At 44.4% G+C, this 23,637-nt stretch overlaps 1 protein-coding gene and 1 long non-coding RNA gene across 3 annotated transcripts in view; both read right to left on the reverse strand.

Annotated features, from left to right (window-relative positions):
* ANP32A (acidic nuclear phosphoprotein 32 family member A) overlaps positions 1-23,637 on the reverse strand; it is a 97,802-nt gene that overhangs the window by 15,239 nt on the left and 58,926 nt on the right. For both annotated transcript variants that reach the window (XM_069222917.1, XM_069222919.1), the window contains one exon: positions 17,597-17,719. In XM_069222917.1, the coding sequence (XP_069079018.1) occupies positions 17,597-17,719 (123 nt within the window). The remainder of the gene's footprint in view (positions 1-17,596; positions 17,720-23,637) is intronic.
* LOC138284302 (uncharacterized) overlaps positions 19,205-23,637 on the reverse strand; it is a 34,610-nt gene continuing 30,177 nt past the window's right edge. The window contains exon 2 of the long non-coding RNA XR_011201375.1: positions 19,205-20,297. This is a non-coding gene — a long non-coding RNA (uncharacterized lncRNA). The remainder of the gene's footprint in view (positions 20,298-23,637) is intronic.

The raw sequence follows: 23,637 nt of genomic DNA on the forward strand, positions 1-23,637 counted from the left end.
ATAAATAAATATATATAATAAGCGTATATCAGTATTTTTATGTACATTTATGCAGCCTAAAGTAAAGGCTAAGAATGCCACTTTCATTAGTATTTTCTTTTAACAAACCTTTTATCAGACTCCAACATTTCTGTAAAACTGAAGAGTATAGGGTGCAAAACCACAACTTATATTAAAGCAAAACCTGAAAAAGAATCCAAAGCATTATTAGCCAATAGGCTGCATTTAAAAGCATAGCAGTAAAATACTGCCACCGTACTTTTCAGACCTCTAGGACCTCCTGTAGCCCATCAGGCCCCAGAGGTGACTGTTGGTTGACATTTAGGTCAGTATTTTTTAAGATGACATGAAGAATAACTAGAAGTTAAGTATAGTGCTGTACGTAAGAGTCATCCGTGAAGGAGGGCGGGTTGCTTATAATTTGATGAGGATTTCCCTGAAAGAGAAAAAAAAGTTTCCTGCCTGTAGGTGTAGTTTTGCAGCTTGAAGATTTTCTGGATTCACATGCTGGGCATTATTTCGTCATCTAATGGTTGGGTCGGGATTATCTACTATTTCACCTCCTAAAAATTGTTTGTCCGTCCTTTGTTTTGTTGGGCATCAACGGAAGTATCCATTTGGTGTTCCTCCGGATGTCTACGCACTCGTTCGCCATTTTCAGATTATTCTTGGTTTATTTTTGTTTCTTCTTCTCTCCATCTTCTTAATGGAGGTGAGAGGGTCACGTGTGAATCCAGAAAATCTTCAAACTACAAAACTACACCTATATGTAAGAAACGTTTTGTTTTGCAGCGTGAATCTTTTATGGATTCACATTCTGTACATTCATTTTAAAGCTGTTTCCCTTTATTGTGGTGGCTGGGTTAAAGATGAATATTGAATTTAAAATAAATGTCTTAACACTCTTTATCCTACCTGATCTTCTTTACTCATTAGTATGTCAATACAAAAATGTTTTGTAAAAGTATGTACTGAAGCCCAAGTTGCTGCCATGCAGATTTCTTGTAACGGTGTGCTGGACATAAAAGCTACTGTTGCTACCTTCTTCCCTGCAAAGTGCGCCCCTGGAACTCTAAGTAAGGCTTTCCTTGCATTTTTGTGACATAATCGGATTAATTGTGCGATTCATCTTGAAATTGTGTTCTTTGATACTGCTTTCCCCTTAAACAAACAACAGCTGAAATTTACTTCCTAAAAGGTTTAGTTCTGTTCATGGAATACATGATGCAATGACTTGTATCCAATGTATGTAGGCGTCTTTCCACATGCGGTTTTAGGTTTTGAAAGAAACTTGGTATTTGAATATATTGATTAATATGAAACTGAGAGACAACCTTTGGTAGGAAACGGGGATCTGTTCTCATGGTAATTCTGTCTTAATGTATCTGACAATAGGGTTCTTGAATAGTGAGTGCCTGTAACTCATTTACTCTATATAAGGAAGTAATCAACACTAAAAAGGCCATCTTTAACATTAGCAAAGTTGTTTTGTGTAATGGCTCAAATGATTTACCCATGAATTGAGTAAGAACTAGATTTAGGTTCCATAGAGGTACTGGAACCCTTCTTGGTGGAGCTATCCTCTTCGCTCCTTCTAGGAATCGTTTTACCTCTGTAGATGGGAAAAAAAACTTTTTCCCCCTCTTTAACCTCTTGTATAGCCACTATAGCAGCCAAATAAACTTTTTAAGAAGCACAAGCAAGCCTTTCTTGTATTAACTGAATTAAATATTTTAGAACTGTTCTCTCCTTTGTAATCTTTTTATATAAATTGTTCGTTTTTGACACCATATTGTGAATCTTTTTTTCCATTTTGCCATATAACATTTACTTGTTACAGGTTTTCTGGCTTCTCTTAAAACTTCTAATGTGTCTTTTAGTAGTTTCAAGTTCCCAAATTCTAGGTCTTCAGGAGCCATGCTGCTAATTTGAAATATTCTGGCTCTGGATGTAGAACCTACCCTTTTTCCCCAGGGATAGTAAGTCTTGTCTTTTTGGCGGGTGTTGAATATTCCCCTGTGCTAAATCTATCAGCTCTGAATACCATGCTTGTCTTGCCCATTGTAGCATTATTACAATTAGCATCATGTGGCTCCTCTTGCATTTGTTGATCACTCTGTGCAATAGGGGAATTGGTGGAAAAGAGTAAGCAAATATTCCTGACCAGTCTAACAAAAGGCCATTCGCTCAAGATTGCAAGTGTGATAGTTTGGATGCAAAGTTTTGGCATTTCGCGTTCCAGAGGGTTGCAAGCAGGTCTATTAATGGGATCCCCCATGCTTTGAGACCATTGTGTACCACCTTCTGATTCAACTCCCATTTGTGCTAGTCCGTACAGGGGGGTGGGTGGTGAGAGGTGAAAGGGGGGAGGGAGAAGGGGAGATTGGTCAGGGATGATTGTGTCCCACCCTGTTTGTTGATATAGAGCATTGCAGATGTGTTGTCTGTCTGAATTTGAACCACCTTTCTGGAACACTTTCATGGCTAACCAAAACATCTTTAGTTACAGCCAATTTGTGTGTTGTACTGCGTCCTGACTGTTCCATATCCTTCTTATCTTTAGAGAGCCCATATGAGCTCCTCATCCCGTATGTGAGGCATCTGTCGTTATAATCATCGTAAGAGTTGGTTGCAGAAATAGTCTTCCTCGACTAATGTTTTTCCTGTTGAACCATGCCATTTCCTCCTTAACCTTCTTCGTGAACAACTAGATCTTCCCAACTCCACGTCACTGGAGACCATTGATTCTGAAGCCATTCTTGGATTGGTCTCATATGAACGGTCAGAGTTTGCCCCTTCTGGTAACAGCGAGTTTCTTCCAACAGGAACTGAGAGGGTCTGGCGGGAACTGTCAAATGGCTGCTCCGTGGTTAGAAGACCGCGGATGCCATTCTGGCTTTCTCGCTGGGCCGGCGGGTGACCGCCAAAAGAGCGCCCGCCGGCCCAGCGGGAAAGGCCCTGTAACAAGGAAGCCGGCTCCGAATGGAGCCGGCGGAGTTGCAGGGGTGCGACGGGTGCAGTGGCACCCGTCGCGATTTTCACTGTCTGCTAAGCAGACAGTGAAAATCTTTATGGGGCCCTGTTAGGGGGCCCCTGCACTGCCCATGCCAGTGGCATGGGCAGTGAAGGGGCCCCCAGGGGCCCCACGACACCCGTTCCCGCCATCCTGTTTCTGGCGGTGAAAACCGCCAGAAACAGGCTGGCGGGAAGGGGGTTGGAATCCCCATGGCGGCGCTGCAAAATGAAGCACCGCCAGCCTGTTGGCAGTGCTTCAGCCGGCCTCCACCCTGGCGGTCATAGACCGCCAGGGTCAGAATGAGGCCCTGCGTCCTCTTCTCACTGGGGAATGCTTTTGCTTGAATTGAATTGAGTCTTGCTCCAAAGAACATTTTCTCTTGTTCTGTTGATGACTTCTCTATATTTAAGGAAAACCCTAGAGTGTGTAGTGTTTTCATTATGTTTAAAATGTCCTATTTGCTTTTTTGATAAGTGTGTGCTCTCACCAACCAGTCATCTAGGTAAGGATACACATGTATTCCTCTCCTTCTGAGGTGTGCTGCTACCATTGCTGAACATTTTGTGAACACCCTTGGGGCTCATTTTATACCAACTTTGACTTTGAATTGGTAGTGTTTGTTGTCGACTACAAACCTTAGATATTGTTTGTGTTTTGCATTCATAGAGATGTGCAAGTGAGCATCCTTTAAGTCTATAGTTACCATGTAAATCCCCTTTTTGAAGTTGGGGAATAACTTCCTGCAAGGTTGTTTTTTAAAATTTTGTAGCAGTTATGAATATGTTGATGTATCTGAGGTCTAGAACCGGTTGCAAAGAGCCGTCCACTTTTGGAATTAGGAAGTATGTTGACTAATTTATCTTGTGATAAATTGCTTTGCCACTTTTTTCATAGCTTGCTTTTCTAACTCCTCTTTGACTTCCTTTAGGAGGCAAATTATTTCCTCCTTTGAATGAACTATTTTCTTTGGTCTTCTTGGTGGTGGAAATTTTAGTAGTTCAAAGCAACATCCATTGTTATTACATTTAGGACTCATTTGCCTGAAGTTATTTTTCTCCACTCCTGGAGAAGAAATTGAATGCTTCCCCCCACCGGTGAATTGTGATGTATTTTTGTTTTGAGGATGTTGAAGTTTGTTGACTTCATGATTTGTGCTGTAGCAGTCATTTATTTGCTGGTGTTGAATTTCCTCTTCCTGATTGACCTCTTGCTCTGCCTCTAAATGTATTAATTCCATTGCATTGGTATTGCTAGCTTTGTTGCAAGGGTGCAGGCTCTGTGCTCCCCTGGAAGCCCTGATGAGTGCTCCCTGTCTAAAAGGTACCTCGTGAGGCTGATCTTCTTGATGTAAAGGAGCCCCTCTGAAAACTCCCTCAAAATTGCAATGCTCGCATAGATTTTACAGTCTTGTGGTCTCTTTTTAATTGGTTGAGGTAATCATCGACTTGATTTACGAATATTTGCTGGCCATTGAAAAGGGTGTTTATAATGTTTGCCAGCACTTCTAGTTTGAACCCCAAAATTTGTAACCACAAGTGTCTTCTTAATGTAACCCCCACCATGAGTTGCCGGCTAGATGTAGCTGCAGCATCTAATGCAGATTTTAAGCAGGTGTTGTAGGAAGTTGGCTCTGTATGTGCTATTTCAAAGTAAGGAATAGCATGCACAGAGTCCAAGGGTTCCCCTTAGAGGTAAAATAGTGGTAAAAATAGATAATACTAATGCTCTATTTTGTGGTAGTGTGGTCGAGCAGTAGGCTTATCCAAGGAGTAGTGTTAAGCATTTGTTGTACATACACATAGACAATAAATGAGGTACACACACTCAGAGACAAATCCAGCCAATAGGTTTTTATATAGAAAAATATCTTTTCTTAGTTTATTTTAAGAACCACAGGTTCAAATTTAACATGTAATATCTTGTTCGAAAGGTATTGCAGGTAAGTACTTTAGGAACTTCAAATCATCAAAATTGCATGTATACTTTTCAAGTTACTGTCAAATAGCTGTTTCAAAAGTGGACACTTAGTGCAATTTTCACAGTTCCTGGGGGAGGTAAGTTTTTGTTAGTTTTACCAGGTAAGTAAGACACTTACAGGGTTCAGTTCTTGGTCCAAGGTAGCCCACCGTTGGGGGTTCAGAGCAACCCCAAAGTCACCACACCAGCAGCTCAGGGCCGGTCAGGTGCAGAGTTCAAAGTGGTGCCCAAAACACATAGGCTAGAATGGAGAGAAGGGGGTGCCCCGGTTCCGGTCTGCTTGCAGGTAAGTACCCGCGTCTTCGGATGGCAGACCAGGGGGGTTTTGTAGGGCACCGGGGGGGGACACAAGTCCACACAGAAATTTCACCCTCAGCAGCGCGGGGGCGGCCGGGTGCAGTGTAGGAACAGGCGTCGGGTTCGCAATGTTAGTCTATGAGAGATCTCGGGATCTCTTCAGCGCTGCAGGCAGGCAAGGGGGGGATTCCTCGGGGAAACCTCCACTTGGGCAAGGGAGAGGGACTCCTGGGGGTCACTTCTCCAGTGAAAATCCGGTCCTTCAGGTCCTGGGGGCTGCGGGTGCAGGGTCTCTCCCAGGCGTCGGGACTTTAGGTTCAAAGAGTCGCGGTCAGGGGAAGCCTCGGGATTCCCTCTGCAGGCGGCGCTGTGGGGGCTCAGGGGGGACAGGTTTTGGTACTCACAGTATCAGAGTAGTCCTGGGGTCCCTCCTGAGGTGTTGGATCGCCACCAGCCGAGTCGGGGTCGCCGGGTGCAGTGTTGCAAGTCTCACGCTTCTTGCGGGGAGCTTGCAGGGTTCTTTCAAAGCTGCTGGAAACAAAGTTGCAGCCTTTCTTGGAGCAGGTCCGCTGTCCTCGGGAGTTTCTTGTCTTTTCGAAGCAGGGGCAGTCCTCAGAGGATGTCGAGGTCGCTGGTCCCTTTGGAAGGCGTCGCTGGAGCAGGATCTTTGGAAGGCAGGAGACAGGCCGGTGAGTTTCTGGAGCCAAGGCAGTTGTCGTCTTCTGGTCTTCCTCTGCAGGGGTTTTCAGCTAGGCAGTCCTTCTTCTTGTAGTTGCAGGAATCTAATTTTCTAGGGTTCAGGGTAGCCCTTAAATACTAAATTTAAGGGCGTGTTTAGGTCTGGGGGGTTAGTAGCCAATGGCTACTAGCCCTGAGGGTGGGTACACCCTCTTTGTGCCTCCTCCCAAGGGGAGGGGGTCACAATCCTAACCCTATTGGGGGAATCCTCCATCTGCAAGATGGAGGATTTCTAAAAGTTAGAGTCACCTCAGCTCAGGACACCTTAGGGGCTGTCCTGACTGGCCAGTGACTCCTCCTTGTTTTTCTCATTATTTTCTCCGGCCTTGCCGCCAAAAGTGGGGCCTGGCCGGAGGGGGCGGGCAACTCCACTAGCTGGAGTGTCCTGCTGGGTTGGCACAAAGGAGGTGAGCCTTTGAGGCTCACCGCCAGGTGTGACAATTCCTGCCTGGGGGAGGTGTTAGCATCTCCACCCAGTGCAGGCTTTGTTACTGGCCTCAGAGTGACAAAGGCACTCTCCCCATGGGGCCAGCAACATGTCTCGGTTTGTGGCAGGCTGCTAAAACTAGTCAGCCTACACAGATAGTCGGTTAAGTTTCAGGGGGCACCTCTAAGGTGCCCTCTGTGGTGTATTTTACAATAAAATGTACACTGGCATCAGTGTGCATTTATTGTGCTGAGAAGTTTGATACCAAACTCCCCAGTTTTCAGTGTAGCCATTATGGTGCTGTGGAGTTCGTGTTTGACAGACTCCCAGACCATATACTCTTATGGCTACCCTGCACTTACAATGTCTAAGGTTTTGTTTAGACACTGTAGGGGTACCATGCTCATGCACTGGTACCCTCACCTATGGTATAGTGCACCCTGCCTTAGGGCTGTAAGGCCTGCTAGAGGGGTGTCTTACCTATACTGCATAGGCAGTGAGAGGCTGGCATGGCACCCTGAGGGGAGTGCCATGTCGACTTACTCATTTTGTTCTCACTAGCACACACAAGCTGGCAAGCAGGGTGTCTGTGCTGAGTGAGAGGTCTCCAGGGTGGCATAAGACATGCTGCAGCCCTTAGAGACCTTCCTTGGCATCAGGGCCCTTGGTACTAGAAGTACCAGTTACAAGGGACTTATCTGAATGCCAGGGTGTGCCAATTGTGGATACAATGGTACATTTTAGGTGAAGGAACACTGGTGCTGGGGCCTGGTTAGCAGGGTCCCAGCACACTTCTCAGTCAAGTCAGCATCAGTATCAGGCAAAAAGTGGGGGGTAACTGCAACAGGGAGCCATTTCTTTACACAAGCCCCCCCCAGCCCACAGGCCAGGAGACTCAGCCAACGCTGGAAGAGTCTTCCTAGTCTGTCAGGCGAGGAAGAGTAGAGGAAATGGCTGGTTTGTTGCAGGGCCTACTCTGCCTTACATCCTCCTGTTCAGGTCATTCCCTCTGGGGAACTGACCCACTTCCACAGTGATAGGACCTAGTCTGAACTGCCTCTTGTCTGTGCTTTTTATGTCTTCACCCATTCTCTCTATTTTGAGGTCAGAGGTATCCACCTCTGCTAATCTTATCTTAGCCAGGGTCACCCCTAGCTTACCCAAAGAGGTTACCCAGAGCTGGAGTAACCCCACCATGACCAACAGGGTCAGGGGGCCTAACTTGTTATTTGGCATGGGGTCAGACCACCATGCCAAGGATAGTGCAGCCATAAAGGCTAACACCCAGCAGAGGCCACTGACAGCTGTCAGTGCCCAGAACCACACCTTTAGCTCTTCGCCTAAAAGGGAAGGGGCTAAGTTACAGGCTTCTTTGGGTTCAGGTTGCCTGTCTGCTGTATTAGAGTGGGGGGTTACCACATCTTGTAGTAAACACCCTTCTTCCACTCTTTCTTCTGTTAGCTGAGGAGCCACCCACTCAGGTTTAACAGTTGCCTGACTAGCCAGGACTTCTTGTGGGTCAGGTTGGACTTTATCAGGGCCATTTTTGGAGTTCTCCCCTACTGGAGCAGAATCTCCTTGGCTTGCTGTAACCTTGGCTAAAGGTTGTCCACCCTTCCTACTCTGTTTTCTTTTCTTCTTCTTCTGGGGTCTGCTTGCATTTACTGCAGAGGCAGGACTTCCAGAATACTTGGGAGAGGACTGGCACTGGACCAGTTCCTCTCTTGGGCTCTGACTAACCTCTGGGTAGTCATTTCCAAGGAGACAATCAAGGGGGAGGTCTGTACTGACTACTACCCTTCTCCAGTTAAGAGTGCCACCCACTTCTATGGGCACTAAAGCCACAGGCCTCTTAGTGACCCTGTCTAGGCTAACTCTTACCCTGGCAGTCTCACCTGGGATGTACTGGTTTGAGAGCACCAGCCTGTCATGCACAATAGTGTGACTGGCACAAGTGTCTCTCAGGGCAGTGGTTGGGATTCCATTCACCAGTAGGTGGTGGAAGTGTCTACTTCCCTCTGGGATCTCCAACTCACCTGTTGGGCCCTGTTTCCAGTTGAAGGCTATGAAGACCTCCTCATCTGAGGAGTCATCTCCCATGGCTACACTGGTTACCCCTGGAATCTTGTTCTGGGGTTTGTTTTTGGGACAAGAAGTGTCCTTGGTGTGGTGCCCAGACTGTTTACAGTTGTGGCACCATGCCTTAGTGGCATCCCAGTTCTTACCCTGGTACCCACCTTTGTTTTGGGTTGTGTCTTGGGGCCCACCCACCTGTTCTGGTTTTTGGGGGCCTACAGAGGACTCTTTTTCTTTGTTTCTAGTGTCACCCACTTTCTCCTGGGGAGTTTTTGTAACCCCTTTCTTTTGGTCACCCCCAGTGGAAGTTTTGGTTACCCTAGTCTTGACCCAGTGGTCTGCCTTCTTTCCCAATTCTTGGGGAGAAATTGGACCTAGGTCTACCAGATACTGATGCAACTTTTCATTGAAGCAGTTACTTAAAATGTGTTCTTTCATAAACAAATTATAAAGCCCAACATAGTCACACACTTCATTTCCAGTTAACCAACCATCTAGTGTTTTTACTGAGTAGTCTACAAAATCAACCCAGGTCTGGCTCGAGGATTTTTGAGCCCCCCTGAACCTAATTCTATACTCCTCAGTGGAGAATCCAAAGCCCTCAATCAGGGTACCCTTCATGAGGTCATAAGATTCTGCATCTTTTCCAGAGAGTGTGAGGAGTCTATCCCTACACTTTCCAGTGAACATTTCCCAAAGGAGAGCACCCCAGTGAGATCTGTTTACTTTTCTGGTTACACAAGCCCTCTCAAAAGCTGTGAACCATTTGGTGATGTCATCACCATCTTCATATTTTGTTACAATCCCTTTGGGGATTTTTAGGATGTCAGGAGAATCTCTGACCCTATTTAAGTTGCTGCCACCATTGATGGGACCTAGGCCCATCTCTTTTCTTTCCCTTTCTATGGCTAGGAGCTGCTTTTCCAAAGCCAATCTTTTGGCCATCCTGGCTAACTGGATGTCCTCTTCACTGGGGTTATCCTCAGTGATTTCAGAGGTGTTGGTCTCTCCTGTGAGGGAACCAGCATCTCTGACTATTATTTTTGGAGTCAGGGTTTGAGGGACCCTGTTCTCCCTAGATAGGACTGGTAGGGGGGAATTGTCCTCCAAGTCACTATCCTCTTCCTCTGAGTTGCCACCCTCAGAGGGGTTGGCCTTTTCAAACTCTGCCAAAAGCTCCTGGAGCTGTATTTTGGTAGGTTTGGGGCCCATTGTTATTTTCTTTAGTTTACAGAGTGACCTTAGCTCTCTCATCTGTAGATGGAGGTAAGGTGTGGTGTCGAGTTCCACCACATTCACATCTGTGCTAGACATTTTGCTTCTAAAAGTTGGAATACTTTTTAAGAATCTATAACTGGTTCTAGAATCTAATTCAAACTTTTACAAACTTTTAAACTCTAAAAGAAATGCTAAACAGGATCTAACACAAGGCCCTAGCAGGTCTTTTAAGAATTTAGAAAACTTTTCAAATTGCAAAAATCAATTTCTAATGACAATTTTGGAATTTGTCGTGTGATCAGGTATTGGCTGAGTAGTCCAGCAAATGCAAAGTCTTGTACCCCACCGCTGATCCACCAATGTAGGAAGTTGGCTCTGTATGTGCTATTTCAAAGTAAGGAATAGCATGCACAGAGTCCAAGGGTTCCCCTTAGAGGTAAAATAGTGGTAAAAATAGATAATACTAATGCTCTATTTTGTGGTAGTGTGGTCGAGCAGTAGGCTTATCCAAGGAGTAGTGTTAAGCATTTGTTGTACATACACATAGACAATAAATGAGGTACACACACTCAGAGACAAATCCAGCCAATAGGTTTTTATATAGAAAAATATCTTTTCTTAGTTTATTTTAAGAACCACAGGTTCAAATTTAACATGTAATATCTTGTTCGAAAGGTATTGCAGGTAAGTACTTTAGGAACTTCAAATCATCAAAATTGCATGTATACTTTTCAAGTTACTGTCAAATAGCTGTTTCAAAAGTGGACACTTAGTGCAATTTTCACAGTTCCTGGGGGAGGTAAGTTTTTGTTAGTTTTACCAGGTAAGTAAGACACTTACAGGGTTCAGTTCTTGGTCCAAGGTAGCCCACCGTTGGGGGTTCAGAGCAACCCCAAAGTCACCACACCAGCAGCTCAGGGCCGGTCAGGTGCAGAGTTCAAAGTGGTGCCCAAAACACATAGGCTAGAATGGAGAGAAGGGGGTGCCCCGGTTCCGGTCTGCTTGCAGGTAAGTACCCGCGTCTTCGGATGGCAGACCAGGGGGGTTTTGTAGGGCACCGGGGGGGGACACAAGTCCACACAGAAATTTCACCCTCAGCAGCGCGGGGGCGGCCGGGTGCAGTGTAGGAACAGGCGTCGGGTTCGCAATGTTAGTCTATGAGAGATCTCGGGATCTCTTCAGCGCTGCAGGCAGGCAAGGGGGGGATTCCTCGGGGAAACCTCCACTTGGGCAAGGGAGAGGGACTCCTGGGGGTCACTTCTCCAGTGAAAGTCCGGTCCTTCAGGTCCTGGGGGCTGCGGGTGCAGGGTCTCTCCCAGGCGTCGGGACTTTAGGTTCAAAGAGTCGCGGTCAGGGGAAGCCTCGGGATTCCCTCTGCAGGCGGCGCTGTGGGGGCTCAGGGGGGACAGGTTTTGGTACTCACAGTATCAGAGTAGTCCTGGGGTCCCTCCTGAGGTGTTGGATCGCCACCAGCCGAGTCGGGGTCGCCGGGTGCAGTGTTGCAAGTCTCACGCTTCTTGCGGGGAGCTTGCAGGGTTCTTTCAAAGCTGCTGGAAACAAAGTTGCAGCCTTTCTTGGAGCAGGTCCGCTGTCCTCGGGAGTTTCTTGTCTTTTCGAAGCAGGGGCAGTCCTCAGAGGATGTCGAGGTCGCTGGTCCCTTTGGAAGGCGTCGCTGGAGCAGGATCTTTGGAAGGCAGGAGACAGGCCGGTGAGTTTCTGGAGCCAAGGCAGTTGTCGTCTTCTGGTCTTCCTCTGCAGGGGTTTTCAGCTAGGCAGTCCTTCTTCTTGTAGTTGCAGGAATCTAATTTTCTAGGGTTCAGGGTAGCCCTTAAATACTAAATTTAAGGGCGTGTTTAGGTCTGGGGGGTTAGTAGCCAATGGCTACTAGCCCTGAGGGTGGGTACACCCTCTTTGTGCCTCCTCCCAAGGGGAGGGGGTCACAATCCTAACCCTATTGGGGGAATCCTCCATCTGCAAGATGGAGGATTTCTAAAAGTTAGAGTCACCTCAGCTCAGGACACCTTAGGGGCTGTCCTGACTGGCCAGTGACTCCTCCTTGTTTTTCTCATTATTTTCTCCGGCCTTGCCGCCAAAAGTGGGGCCTGGCCGGAGGGGGCGGGCAACTCCACTAGCTGGAGTGTCCTGCTGGGTTGGCACAAAGGAGGTGAGCCTTTGAGGCTCACCGCCAGGTGTGACAATTCCTGCCTGGGGGAGGTGTTAGCATCTCCACCCAGTGCAGGCTTTGTTACTGGCCTCAGAGTGACAAAGGCACTCTCCCCATGGGGCCAGCAACATGTCTCGGTTTGTGGCAGGCTGCTAAAACTAGTCAGCCTACACAGATAGTCGGTTAAGTTTCAGGGGGCACCTCTAAGGTGCCCTCTGTGGTGTATTTTACAATAAAATGTACACTGGCATCAGTGTGCATTTATTGTGCTGAGAAGTTTGATACCAAACTCCCCAGTTTTCAGTGTAGCCATTATGGTGCTGTGGAGTTCGTGTTTGACAGACTCCCAGACCATATACTCTTATGGCTACCCTGCACTTACAATGTCTAAGGTTTTGTTTAGACACTGTAGGGGTACCATGCTCATGCACTGGTACCCTCACCTATGGTATAGTGCACCCTGCCTTAGGGCTGTAAGGCCTGCTAGAGGGGTGTCTTACCTATACTGCATAGGCAGTGAGAGGCTGGCATGGCACCCTGAGGGGAGTGCCATGTCGACTTACTCATTTTGTTCTCACTAGCACACACAAGCTGGCAAGCAGGGTGTCTGTGCTGAGTGAGAGGTCTCCAGGGTGGCATAAGACATGCTGCAGCCCTTAGAGACCTTCCTTGGCATCAGGGCCCTTGGTACTAGAAGTACCAGTTACAAGGGACTTATCTGAATGCCAGGGTGTGCCAATTGTGGATACAATGGTACATTTTAGGTGAAGGAACACTGGTGCTGGGGCCTGGTTAGCAGGGTCCCAGCACACTTCTCAGTCAAGTCAGCATCAGTATCAGGCAAAAAGTGGGGGGTAACTGCAACAGGGAGCCATTTCTTTACAGGTGTTTATCATATTTTTGCCACTGTCAACCAGATGTGCCGCTCTCTTTTTATATTGTTCTGGTAACAAAACCATCCAAAGGGGTCACCTTCCTTATGCAATTATTCAGTCAGGACATTAGATATGCTGTCACAAATGGTCAGCAACGAAGCAATTGTTGCTCCCATACGCCGTAAAACACCAACAGGCAATGTTGAAATCATTCACACTCTAAACAGACTTGGTCAGGGGGTTTCATACTGATGATACAGATAATGATACTGCCTTGTGTCTTCAGAAACTTGCGGCTACCTTAAATGAGCAAATTGTTCTTTCCACCAACATTCAGCCTTTTGTCTTCAGTAACTTAGCATGCGATAACATTGATAGGCTGGAAGAGACTTACTGGTAAGGGGACAAATCATCATCGAGTCAACGATATAGCTGTGCAGTCCAGGTTGTTTGGACCACAACGTTTTAAAGCTCCTCTCAAAGGCATTGAGAAACAAAAGCAAAGAACACTGACCACCACAAATACTGAAGAATTGCTCATGTATGTTTCTGGTGAACGAATTGGGCCTCAGTAATTGATGACAAGTACCAAAGTCATGCTGGAAGGTGTTGCCCAACTGAAGTTTGCACAAAAAAAGAACAACATAATCTGGGTTGTTCCAAGTCAAGAAGTGAGCTTCACAAAGATAATACCAAGTTGCACAGGATTTAACATGAGTACGATAGACCTAGTTAGTGTATCACAGGTTTCCATTGGCTACTTGCCCACCATTATTGCCCCTGCAACTGAGTTGACAACGGTTTCTGAAATTTTGAAACAGTCAGAGCTGATAAGGGAATCACTACATTTGGCGAAAATTGTAGTGGTCATGGATCAAGCTCTCCACAAAAAAAGCAACTGAGATTGTGTGGAAGCATAAAGCAACGTACGACAGAATAATTCTTCACACCATTTGCAATGCCATGGCCATTTTTGGAAAACGTTGGCCTTCACGGCCTTTGCATTGAAGCAGACATGATAGCAGAAGGATCAATATCATCAGTACTAAAAGGTTGTATGTACAATTGTGCGTCTATGAAGCTAAGTTGAGACTGGCTTAGTTGGAATTTATCCCCTGGGTGGAGAAGAATTACAAAGAAAACATGCAAGTAGTCTACTTCTTCATTGAGGATGTTAATGACTTTGCAAAAGACCTATGCCAACAGATATTAGACGACCTCTTGCAGAATGCTGCCGTTGCCGAAGTAAATCAGCTTTGGGATGTATTTGTGTAACATCGTTGTCATGACAATGAAGATCTCTCTGCATTTTGGATGTTGGACGTGGATATTGTTGAAAATGTCTTGCTGGCTCTGCTGCATGATGCTCAAGAAGGAAATTGGCATTTACACCTTACTGCCATACGCTCTATGATCCCATGGTGTTTTGCGTATGACGGGATGAACTACGGTAGATTTCTTCCTGTATACTTTACCGAAATTACATGCATTGCAGTGAAACATCCAGAGATACACCACAACTTCCTTGAGGTATCCTTTTCTTTTCAATTGTCAGATGTTAATCTGTTTGGATGAATTCCGGTCGATCAAGGGATAGAGGTAACAGTCAACAAAGACACACAAGACTCCGGGGGGTACGACAAGGTTCAACCTCAAGGCGGGTGCTGTGAAAAGATAATATATGACAGCTGAACACAGAAGCGCCTTTTGGGGTCAGATAAGGGAAATGAAGCCCCCCCTTGGGTACCCCTATTCATAGTTGTTGACTCTGCATCCACCACTTGAGTGATTGTCTGGCTTCTTGTGTAATTATTACTCGGTCGTCCTATAGGTTTAAATACGGACACTACTGATCTTCCAGGGTTTGGTGTAGCAGCCTCATGTGCAGTCTGGCATTGGGGACAATAAAGATACAAGAGGCAATCAAACCCAACAGCGATGCTACTTGTCAGGCCGATGGATGAGGTCTGCGGAGGAGAGAGCGACATTTCATGTTGATTGAGGACGACCTTTCCTCTGAAGGATATATTCTTGCGTAGTCTGTATCCAAAATCGTCCCTAGGTAGTGCAATCGTTGAGTCAGTACTTGTGTTGACTTTTTTAAGTTGACTTGTAGACAATGAACCTGAGCGAGTAACCATTTTGTATAATGTTAAAGACCCATTTGTCGTTTGTTATCTTGTGCCATTCAGCCAGGTGTTTGATGATACTTCCAAACCAGAGCACGGAACGGAAAAGAAGAAAGTAACACATCATTGTTTTGGTTGTACCTTGGAGGAAGATGCAGAAAGACAGGAAGTACTTTTTCTCGTCCTGGGCACCGGGGATGGTAGTGAGATCTGGCGTGATGTTGATGTTGTGGAACCCAGTGAAGGAGTTGAACTCTCTGCTGGAAAGGCCTCCGATCATAAGGCCTGAATTTCCAACTGATTTTTTTTTTTTCTTCTCAAGGCCCACACCTCTGACTCTTCATCTTTGCCATTTTGTCACCAGTATGTGAGCCGAAAAGGGATGTTTCAGAGAAAGGTAAATTCAGGATTCTTTGTTGGGCCTCAGGTTTTCGGTCTGTAAGTTGTAACCAAGAGAAGTATCTTGCACATATTCCATGTGAACAGCCATGAGCTGCGAGGTCAGAGGTATCATCCACAGCACTGATGACCTGGGTTGGTGGCCAGACCCCCTCCAAGATTTTCTTGAAAATCTTGCCTGTCTTCCCCTGGTAATTTCTCAGTAAACCTAGACAGGGAGTCCACAATGATATGTCATACCTCCCAAGCAGTGTGGAGACGCTGGCAACTTTCATGAAGGATACAGGGGTATTACACATCTTTTTCCCAGGGAATCGAATTGTCTGCTATCTTTCCCTGGAGGTACTGTCGAAGAGGTTGCTCAACCTGTGTCTTTTTTGCAGCTGCTACTATGACCGGGTCTGGAGGTGGATCAGACCAGAGGGAGAAAAAAAAAAAAAAAAAAAGAGGGCCCGGGTCAGGAACTTTATATTTCTTAGCTATACATGATGGTGCAGCACGTAAAGAGGCTGGGGTTAGTAAAACTTGCATTGCAGGTTCCAAAAGACCCAGCACTGATGGTAGTAGTTGTCCAGAAGCTGATCTGTGGTGGCGCGTTTCAAATATTACAGATGATGACGCTACCGGTGTTGAAACTTTGCTGCTCCTCTGACCAGAACATAACTGAAAGTAATCAGATCGTCCACTGGGGAGACCCTCGCAGGGGACGAGTCAGACAAGGTTGGAGATTAATCGCTCACTGATGAGCGAGAAAATGTGGATCAAGAAGGAGATCTGCGCCTGCATCGGTGAGATGTGGAATGGTAGGAATGGCGTGAACTAGATCTCCTATGTGATGTTCTTGATCTTGTTCTGTGTGACCTTGTTGGTGATTTTTGTCTCTGCGGAGTTCTGGATTTTCTCTGCAGTAAATATTGCCCCTGAGGAGTTACAGGTTGAGAAGAAAACTTACCCGAGGTGGCACATCTTGGAGGAGTTTGGACGGTGAGTAGATCTGAGAGTCACCAGGTCCTGGGCTTTGATGGTGAGGAGACAGCATTGGGGAGTGAGCTGGGGATCTTTCTGCCACTAATGTGCTCACTGGAGGCAAAATTCTGACGCCCGAGGTAGGAGATCTGCTTCTCGGCATTGATGGGCCTGAACGCAACATCAATCTTGAGCTCTCTGAGTGATGTCTTATGACCCGCTGATGAGTGTCTCAACGTTGGCTGCCTTTTTATGTCAGATTGGGATTTTCCATCACTGGTGGCCATGTAGACTGCCTGGGTGAATGCCTCGACGTCGAGCCTTGTGACGCGGATATTTTTGTGTGATGTCATCCGCCTTGACTTCAATCTGCGTGACGTCAATGTATGTTGCCTCAATGTCAACTGAGTAAGAGTTGGATGAGCTTTCCTGGAGTATCTCAACGCTGATTTCTCCACCGGCTGGTTCCTCAACGGAGAACCTCCTGATGCCGAAAGCAAATAGACAGGTATTTGCTTTGCTGTAGATCTCCTACCTGTTGACGGTGATGTTAAGCGTCATTTTTCTCGTGGTCCTTCTCTGTGTTTCTGAAAGGACGGCTCTTTAAAGGAGGCTCTAGGCACCTCAAGGCCACCTGAAGGTCCCACCTATCCTCTCTCCTGGATTCCAGTCTGTTCTTTTCTCAGTCTCTCAAAGTTCTTTTGGAAACATTCTCGCAGTTGTAGCAGGTTTCCGACAACGCACACAAAGTGCCGATCAGAAAGAGCCATCTTACTCCCACATGAGCGGCATTTGTTAAAAAGAGATAGCATTTTAACTGGAGAAAAAACACTTTCCAGTCAGGAAAAATCTTAAAAGTACACTAGGTACTTAAAGACTTTGAGTAAAGGGCTAAATTGTGTTATTATTAGTAATTTTTTCCCCCAAATCAGTAAAAAAAACTAAAGACCTGGTGCTCTGGGAACTTCACTGAAGGAGTCAGAAAAAATAACTGACCAAACAGTCACCTCTGGGGCATGATGAGATACAGGAGGTCCTCGAGGTCTTAAAAGCACAGTGCCATTATTTTCCTGCTATACCTTTAAATGCAGCCTATTGGCTAAAAAAGCCTTTGCATTCCTTGTCAGTTTTTGCTTTAAGAAAAGCTGTGGTTTTGCAACCTGTATGAAGTAGAAGTTACTCTAAACTCCTCAATCCTTGAAAGACATTATATACAAACCATTTGATGGAGAAGCTGATTTTAAATCTGTCATTTTAATTCCAATGTTCTCATTAAGTCTTTAAAATGACACTTTCATAAGCATTGAAACTCACCAGGGGTTCTATGGTTCCTAGATCTTTGATTTTATTCCCACTGAGGTTGAGATGTGTAAGGTTCGGACATTTTTCGGCCAATACTTCCAATCCTCCAGAGATTCGGTTGTCGCTCAATTCAAGCTTCAGGAAAAGAAAAAAAGGAAAAATAAAATAATCCAGTAATTATAGCATGAAATCTTAACATGCAAACTAGTAACCATGTCTTGCAGATTTTACACAGGCAAAAAAAGTGAAGAAAATGATCCATCAGCCAACCGTAACTTACAGAAATAATATTTTGGATTCAAGCGTAAATTATGAGCCATTATATTAAGAACAAATAAAACAGTGCCACTGAATACATATTTTCATCTTGTAGCCAACATCTCTTACTTTCCAGCCTCACCCCTTTAGCTATTTTTATTTGGCTTCAACTGACTCCTTCTCTAAACCCAGTTCATGGCATCAATTTCTGGTGTTCCATGTAACATTCTCTTTTTAAACCGCTTACGAGAAGATGTCAGAAATTGTATATTCGGCAGACATTGAAACTTTCTTTATGAGGAACATTTTTAAGAGGTGCATTTCATTGTTTACAACTGTAGAAACATAAAAATGAGAAGTAAATGGGAAGGCTATGTTTATAAATAAAGGGGATTTTAATAAACCCAAAAGAGACTTGTGCACCTGTTGGGAAAAAAGAAACATCCAGAAGAACAACAAAAGTAATAGAAGGGTACAAGTACAAGAGGAAAAGAATGCAAGAAATTGCCTCAAGAAAACCAAAACAATCACCCTTAACGAAGAAATACCTTTGGGAAAGCCCTGCAGATCTCTAAGAAAAGTTAAGCAAAATCTCTTACCAACTGAAGGCGTTCTGAGCCAAATTTCACTCCAAGATATTGGAACAATCTAATGATATGTGATCAGTTGGAGATCGAGCTAGCATGAATGAGGATGCAGTGGAGAAACTCAACGTGACAGCAAATAAAACACATGAGAAAGTGAAATAAATGGACGAAATGAAAGATTGAAAGACCAGTGTGATGATCTGGAAATACGTACCCTGGCTATAAGACTTCAAAATGAATACAGAAAAAAAGGATGTGAACAGATAAAACATCAAGAAATTTAGTTGCGACCTCTTTAACTATATATTAAAAGGAAGGTGAGCCAAGAAAAGTATTTATAGTATCAAGCGCACAGAGTGGGACCACCACACAATACACATGGGGCACATCGAAGGAGAAAACTTGTGAAGTTTGCCTTATCTTCGGTGAAAGACAGAATCTTAAAAGAAGCCAAAAGACTGATTCCTCTGTCTGCGAGGACTTGCACAACTCAATGATTTCTAGTTGTAACCCAAAATACGATGAATAAAAGGCAAATGGAGATATTATGCAGGTGCCCTTTTCTATCTGCCCTCACGTTTCCCGAGTCTAAAAGTTATGCAATCAAGGACCCTGAGGAAGGAAACACTGATGGGACCAAGGACGTTCCCATATCCAGCAGAACATTCTGAAGATGAAGGACCCAGCACCAGAATAAAACAGGACGGGAAAACTCCTAGATCACCCAACCCAAAAGAAAAGGGCACCAACAAATTACTAGCTGACAGTCTATCCATTGTGAGGGGGGCGGGGGGGCTCTTCACAGAATTATTAAGATGCAGCATGGCCCCTATGGGTTCTTCTAAACCTCTGAAACATAAGTGAATACAGGGTAGTGTGGCTTGCATGGGAGCTAATTTCTAGGCAACATTTCAGGTTTGCAGGACATTCTGGGTACGGAAACTCAGTGGTATCCACGCAAGTCACACAACAGTGGACACCACCGGGTGTATGGTTTTCAGAAAAGTCTGGGTTTGGAAGGTGTACCTGGGTGGCCCTGAGCCTGGACCCACATATAGAAGTAACCTACATTGCAAAAACGTTATGCTCTACATTGCGTTTTGGGCATTTTATACTGTGTGCAATATTCCCAGTTTTTAATCAGGAGAAATGTGTATACAGGATATAGGAACATTGGAATTTCGCTTAATTTTTGACTTCTAAATGTAAGCCAGTGTGGAAGAAAGAACTAATTTGGCAAAATGACTTCTGACTCACAAGACAGTATAGGTAACCTCAAATTCAGATTTCTACAAATAACCATTATTTCTAAGCCCAGTGTTTTGGGTACATATAAAAACATGAACAGGTTTCCTTCACACCCATTTTCCATTCATTTGATTTTACCATATGCACTGATGCACGATTGGTACAAAATCAAATATCATTACAAGCTACATCTTAATAATTATTGGCTCTGGGTATCTTATATTTTTGGACAACCACCAAAAACTACATATTCCTAAAACTAGAAGATTCTGACAGACCTAATGGTAATGACATTTCTACACTGGCTTTCAGGGTAAAAATTTACAGATGAAAACATGGTCACCTTGTTCTACTTTTTTCAAACTTCTTTCATTATTTTTGTATTTCAACGAAGTGTTTCTTTGGGAAAGAACTACACAACCTACACTATGATCCCTTGCTTACTTTGGAATGTTATCTACTTTTCAGAAATGTACAACTTTCTGGATTCACTTACGGGTCTCACACCTGTTTTCACCACAGGATGGAAGTAGGCAGAAAGCATTTTTCTACTACTTAGAAAAATGAAAAAGCTGGAATGATGATGAGTTGAGCAGAGCAAACCTTTTGTTGATGTTCTCCTTAAAAAATAAAACAAAATATTCACTTTTTGCACACACTTTCAAAAACAAAAAAAATAGTTTGGTTATTCTCTTGGTTCCCTCCAGTGGAATCCACAAACCCTTAAACCCGAAGTACCTTTAGAATGCCCAACATGTGGGAAAAAAAGGATGCAAATTTGGCCTGGATACCTTTCATGTAAAGAAGGTTATGAAGGCTTAGGAGTGAAATGCCCCAAACATAAAAGGCTCAGCACAGGAAGGTGGAGTGGGATGAAGCCTCAGCAGAAAAGCGGTTAAAACAGCAAGTTAATCTTCTATTCTCAAAGACCAGAGAGAGCACTTGTGCCATTAAAACATTACTATATAGAAGCGAACAAGGCTGACAAACTGCTAGTGACCAGAATACAGATGGCAAGCAACACAAGGGTGCGGGTAGAGGGAAGCAACAAACAGAGGGTGGAAGCAAGATGGTGGAGCAGATAGAAGGAAGAAACATGAAGCCTGTGGGTGGGGTTGGAGAAAAACAAACAGGAGAGAGAGAGCAATTTGGAGCTGGGGGAGAAGCACACAGATGAGAAAGCAATGCAGGGGGAGAAGCACCAGACGGCAAGCACATAATGGAGGGGGATGGAGAGAGAAGCACATGGGTGAGAGAAATCAACAGAGCATGGGGTGGTGGAGAAGCACATTAGGGTGGCAGCTGGAAAACATGCACTCTTTTGGAGTGCTTAAGACAAAAGAAGAAAAAAAAGAAGAAAAAAAAAGTAGTTCCCTAAATATGAGCAGTGGAAGGACGCAAGTAAACTGAAATTGGCAATGCTCCAGAGAGGACAGACACGCAATGAAGAAGACAAGCCATCAAATAAGAAGCAGGCAAACAAGTGATAGTAACGCCACAATGGTAATTGGAAGGTTGCAAGTCGCTTTATGTTTTTGGTAAGCCCACACTATTTATTTTATTTTGCATCCAGACAGCTATGCTGTTTTATAAGCTCAACCTAAAAACTAAACAAATTGCCACTTTCTATCAGGAACTATTCAAAGGGAAAAAAACATTACTCCTCAGCACTGGTGACTGTTTTGGCAGACTTAAATAGTTCTGAGCCCAGTGCTAGATAGGTCTTGGCAAACGATAAATGAAGACGAGGTCAGATCAGTGATTAAAAACCCTTCAGGTTAATAAGGTTCCCAGACCCGACTGCTTAACAGCTTTTCATAAATGCTTTAGTCCCCTCCTGGTACCTCAGTTAGTTAATTTATACATTTTGAATGCCATGCTTGATAGTCCCAGATCAATCAGGTTTTATAATATATGCCTTCCCATACCAGGCATTCAATAATATGAGAAGGGCACTTCATACAATAGCCAAATCAAATAAACCTGGGATACCAATAATTATTCTAGCTTTAGATGGCAAAAAGGCTTTTGATAAAAATTCGACTGGTCCTTTTTTAAATGTGCCCTGCACAAGATTTGAGTTGGTCCAGTCACATTGGGACAAATTATATCGCACCTACAGCCCAAGTGGGCGTGAATGGTGATAGATCAGCAAGATTTAGGAGGAAGGAACAAGAGAAAGATGCCCCATCGCTATGGCCTTGGACTTCTTGGCCCAAAGAGAGGATAGACAGAGAGGGCATAGAAGGGATGCCTTCTGGAAACATGAGCACATAAAATAATACTCTTTGCAGGGAACATCACCAACCATCCATGGCTTTTATAAGACAAACTACCCTAAATAAATGTAATCTGGGGCACAAGCAGACCCTCTTACATCTTGGCTGGGGAGAGTAGCCACAATTAAAATGAATATATTATCAAGGCTATTATACCTATCTTAGGTTTTACAATGCCAAGTGCGAAGAATGTTGTACAAGATCTAAATAAAAAAATATGTGGTAGCTTCATATGGGGGAATGAGAAACCAAAGAACACCTGGGAACATGCTACAAGCTAATAAAGGAGGGGAGTTTGGAACTACCAGATGTGACAACCTACTATAAAATAACCCAGATGCAGACTGTATCTGAGTGGTCCATGAGAGGCCAAACTACAACAGCCATATATGGAACGGTCATTGATGGAAACAACAATGTGGGAAAAAAGAGCAGAGATTGGCTCTGTCTCAGAAATTATAGGCCTTTGATGGAAATATGGGATGAGGTTCTCAGATGTGAGCAGATCACAGCATGCCCCTCACCCTTTACGTCCATACACGAAAAAACGGACTTCCCAAAAGCAGAGACATACAAGGGGTTTATAACATGGCAAGAAGGGGATTGGCTCATGATTAGGGATATGATTGGGGAGGCAAGGTTCAAGACTTAAGACTTTCAATTTTCCATAGAAAACTCAGAAAGGCTCTACTACTTACAGTTGAAGCACTGGATGATGTTCTCTGGATTTAAAGAAGGTGGGGCTAGGGATCTCTATCCATTTAAAAAATAATCAAGTACAATCCAAAAAGGACCTGCTATCTAAGCTGTACAAGATACTGACTGAAATTAATGCCCCCCCAGAGCGGTCATACATGAAAACATAGGGTTAGGGTGAACTCGTACAGAATGCTTGTTCTTCTAGCTTAGGAAGATGTTTAAAACTCTAGATGTGAACTGTTGGGCACAACGTCTGGACTAAGGCAAAGATTGACATGTTTGGAGGTGTCGTCCTGTTTTGAAATCATACTGAAAAGAAATGGTCAGATATAAAGAAGGTGGTGGGGTACCCAATACCATCAGAAAAAGTAGTGATGATTCTGGAACTATCCATATTTTTGACAAAAAAAACAAGCGCTCACACTGAAAAGGAGGTCTACTGCATCCTCCAACCAGTAATCGCTGGTCTCCTCGGATATGGTTTATTACTGCAATGGAAGTACCATCTTCTCATATGAGAAATGAAACAGATGGCTTTGCTGCAACATGAAAACCACTGATCGACCAGCTCAGGAATTCAATGCTCTCCCGCATAACCGATAATAGTTTGAGCACTGACACTTTTACTGGTATCCATGATGCACAAAGGTAGACACACAATAATTCTAACCTCCAGATTCTAATTATGGAAAATAAAAGGAAACATTTAGGATTTCTGATAAAATAAGACTACAACCCCACCACTATGTCTGATTTTGTGATGTGCTCTTCTATTCAGATCTTTGGTAACAGTTAGGAGGAAAGGGAAAGCATATTTATACTGCATCTATAATAAAGGGCTGTGAATCTCTTGCATGATGCCAAATTTAGTATTTTGATCGAAAAACATAATAAAATCTTGGGAAAATAAATCAAAGTATGGAAGTAATTTGGCCAGTAGATGATGCCATGTTATAGAGGAGAGATGCACTGTACTCTGGTT

Source organism: Pleurodeles waltl, chromosome 3_1, assembly GCF_031143425.1.
Source record: "Pleurodeles waltl isolate 20211129_DDA chromosome 3_1, aPleWal1.hap1.20221129, whole genome shotgun sequence".
Taxonomy (NCBI): Eukaryota; Metazoa; Chordata; class Amphibia; order Caudata; family Salamandridae; genus Pleurodeles; species Pleurodeles waltl.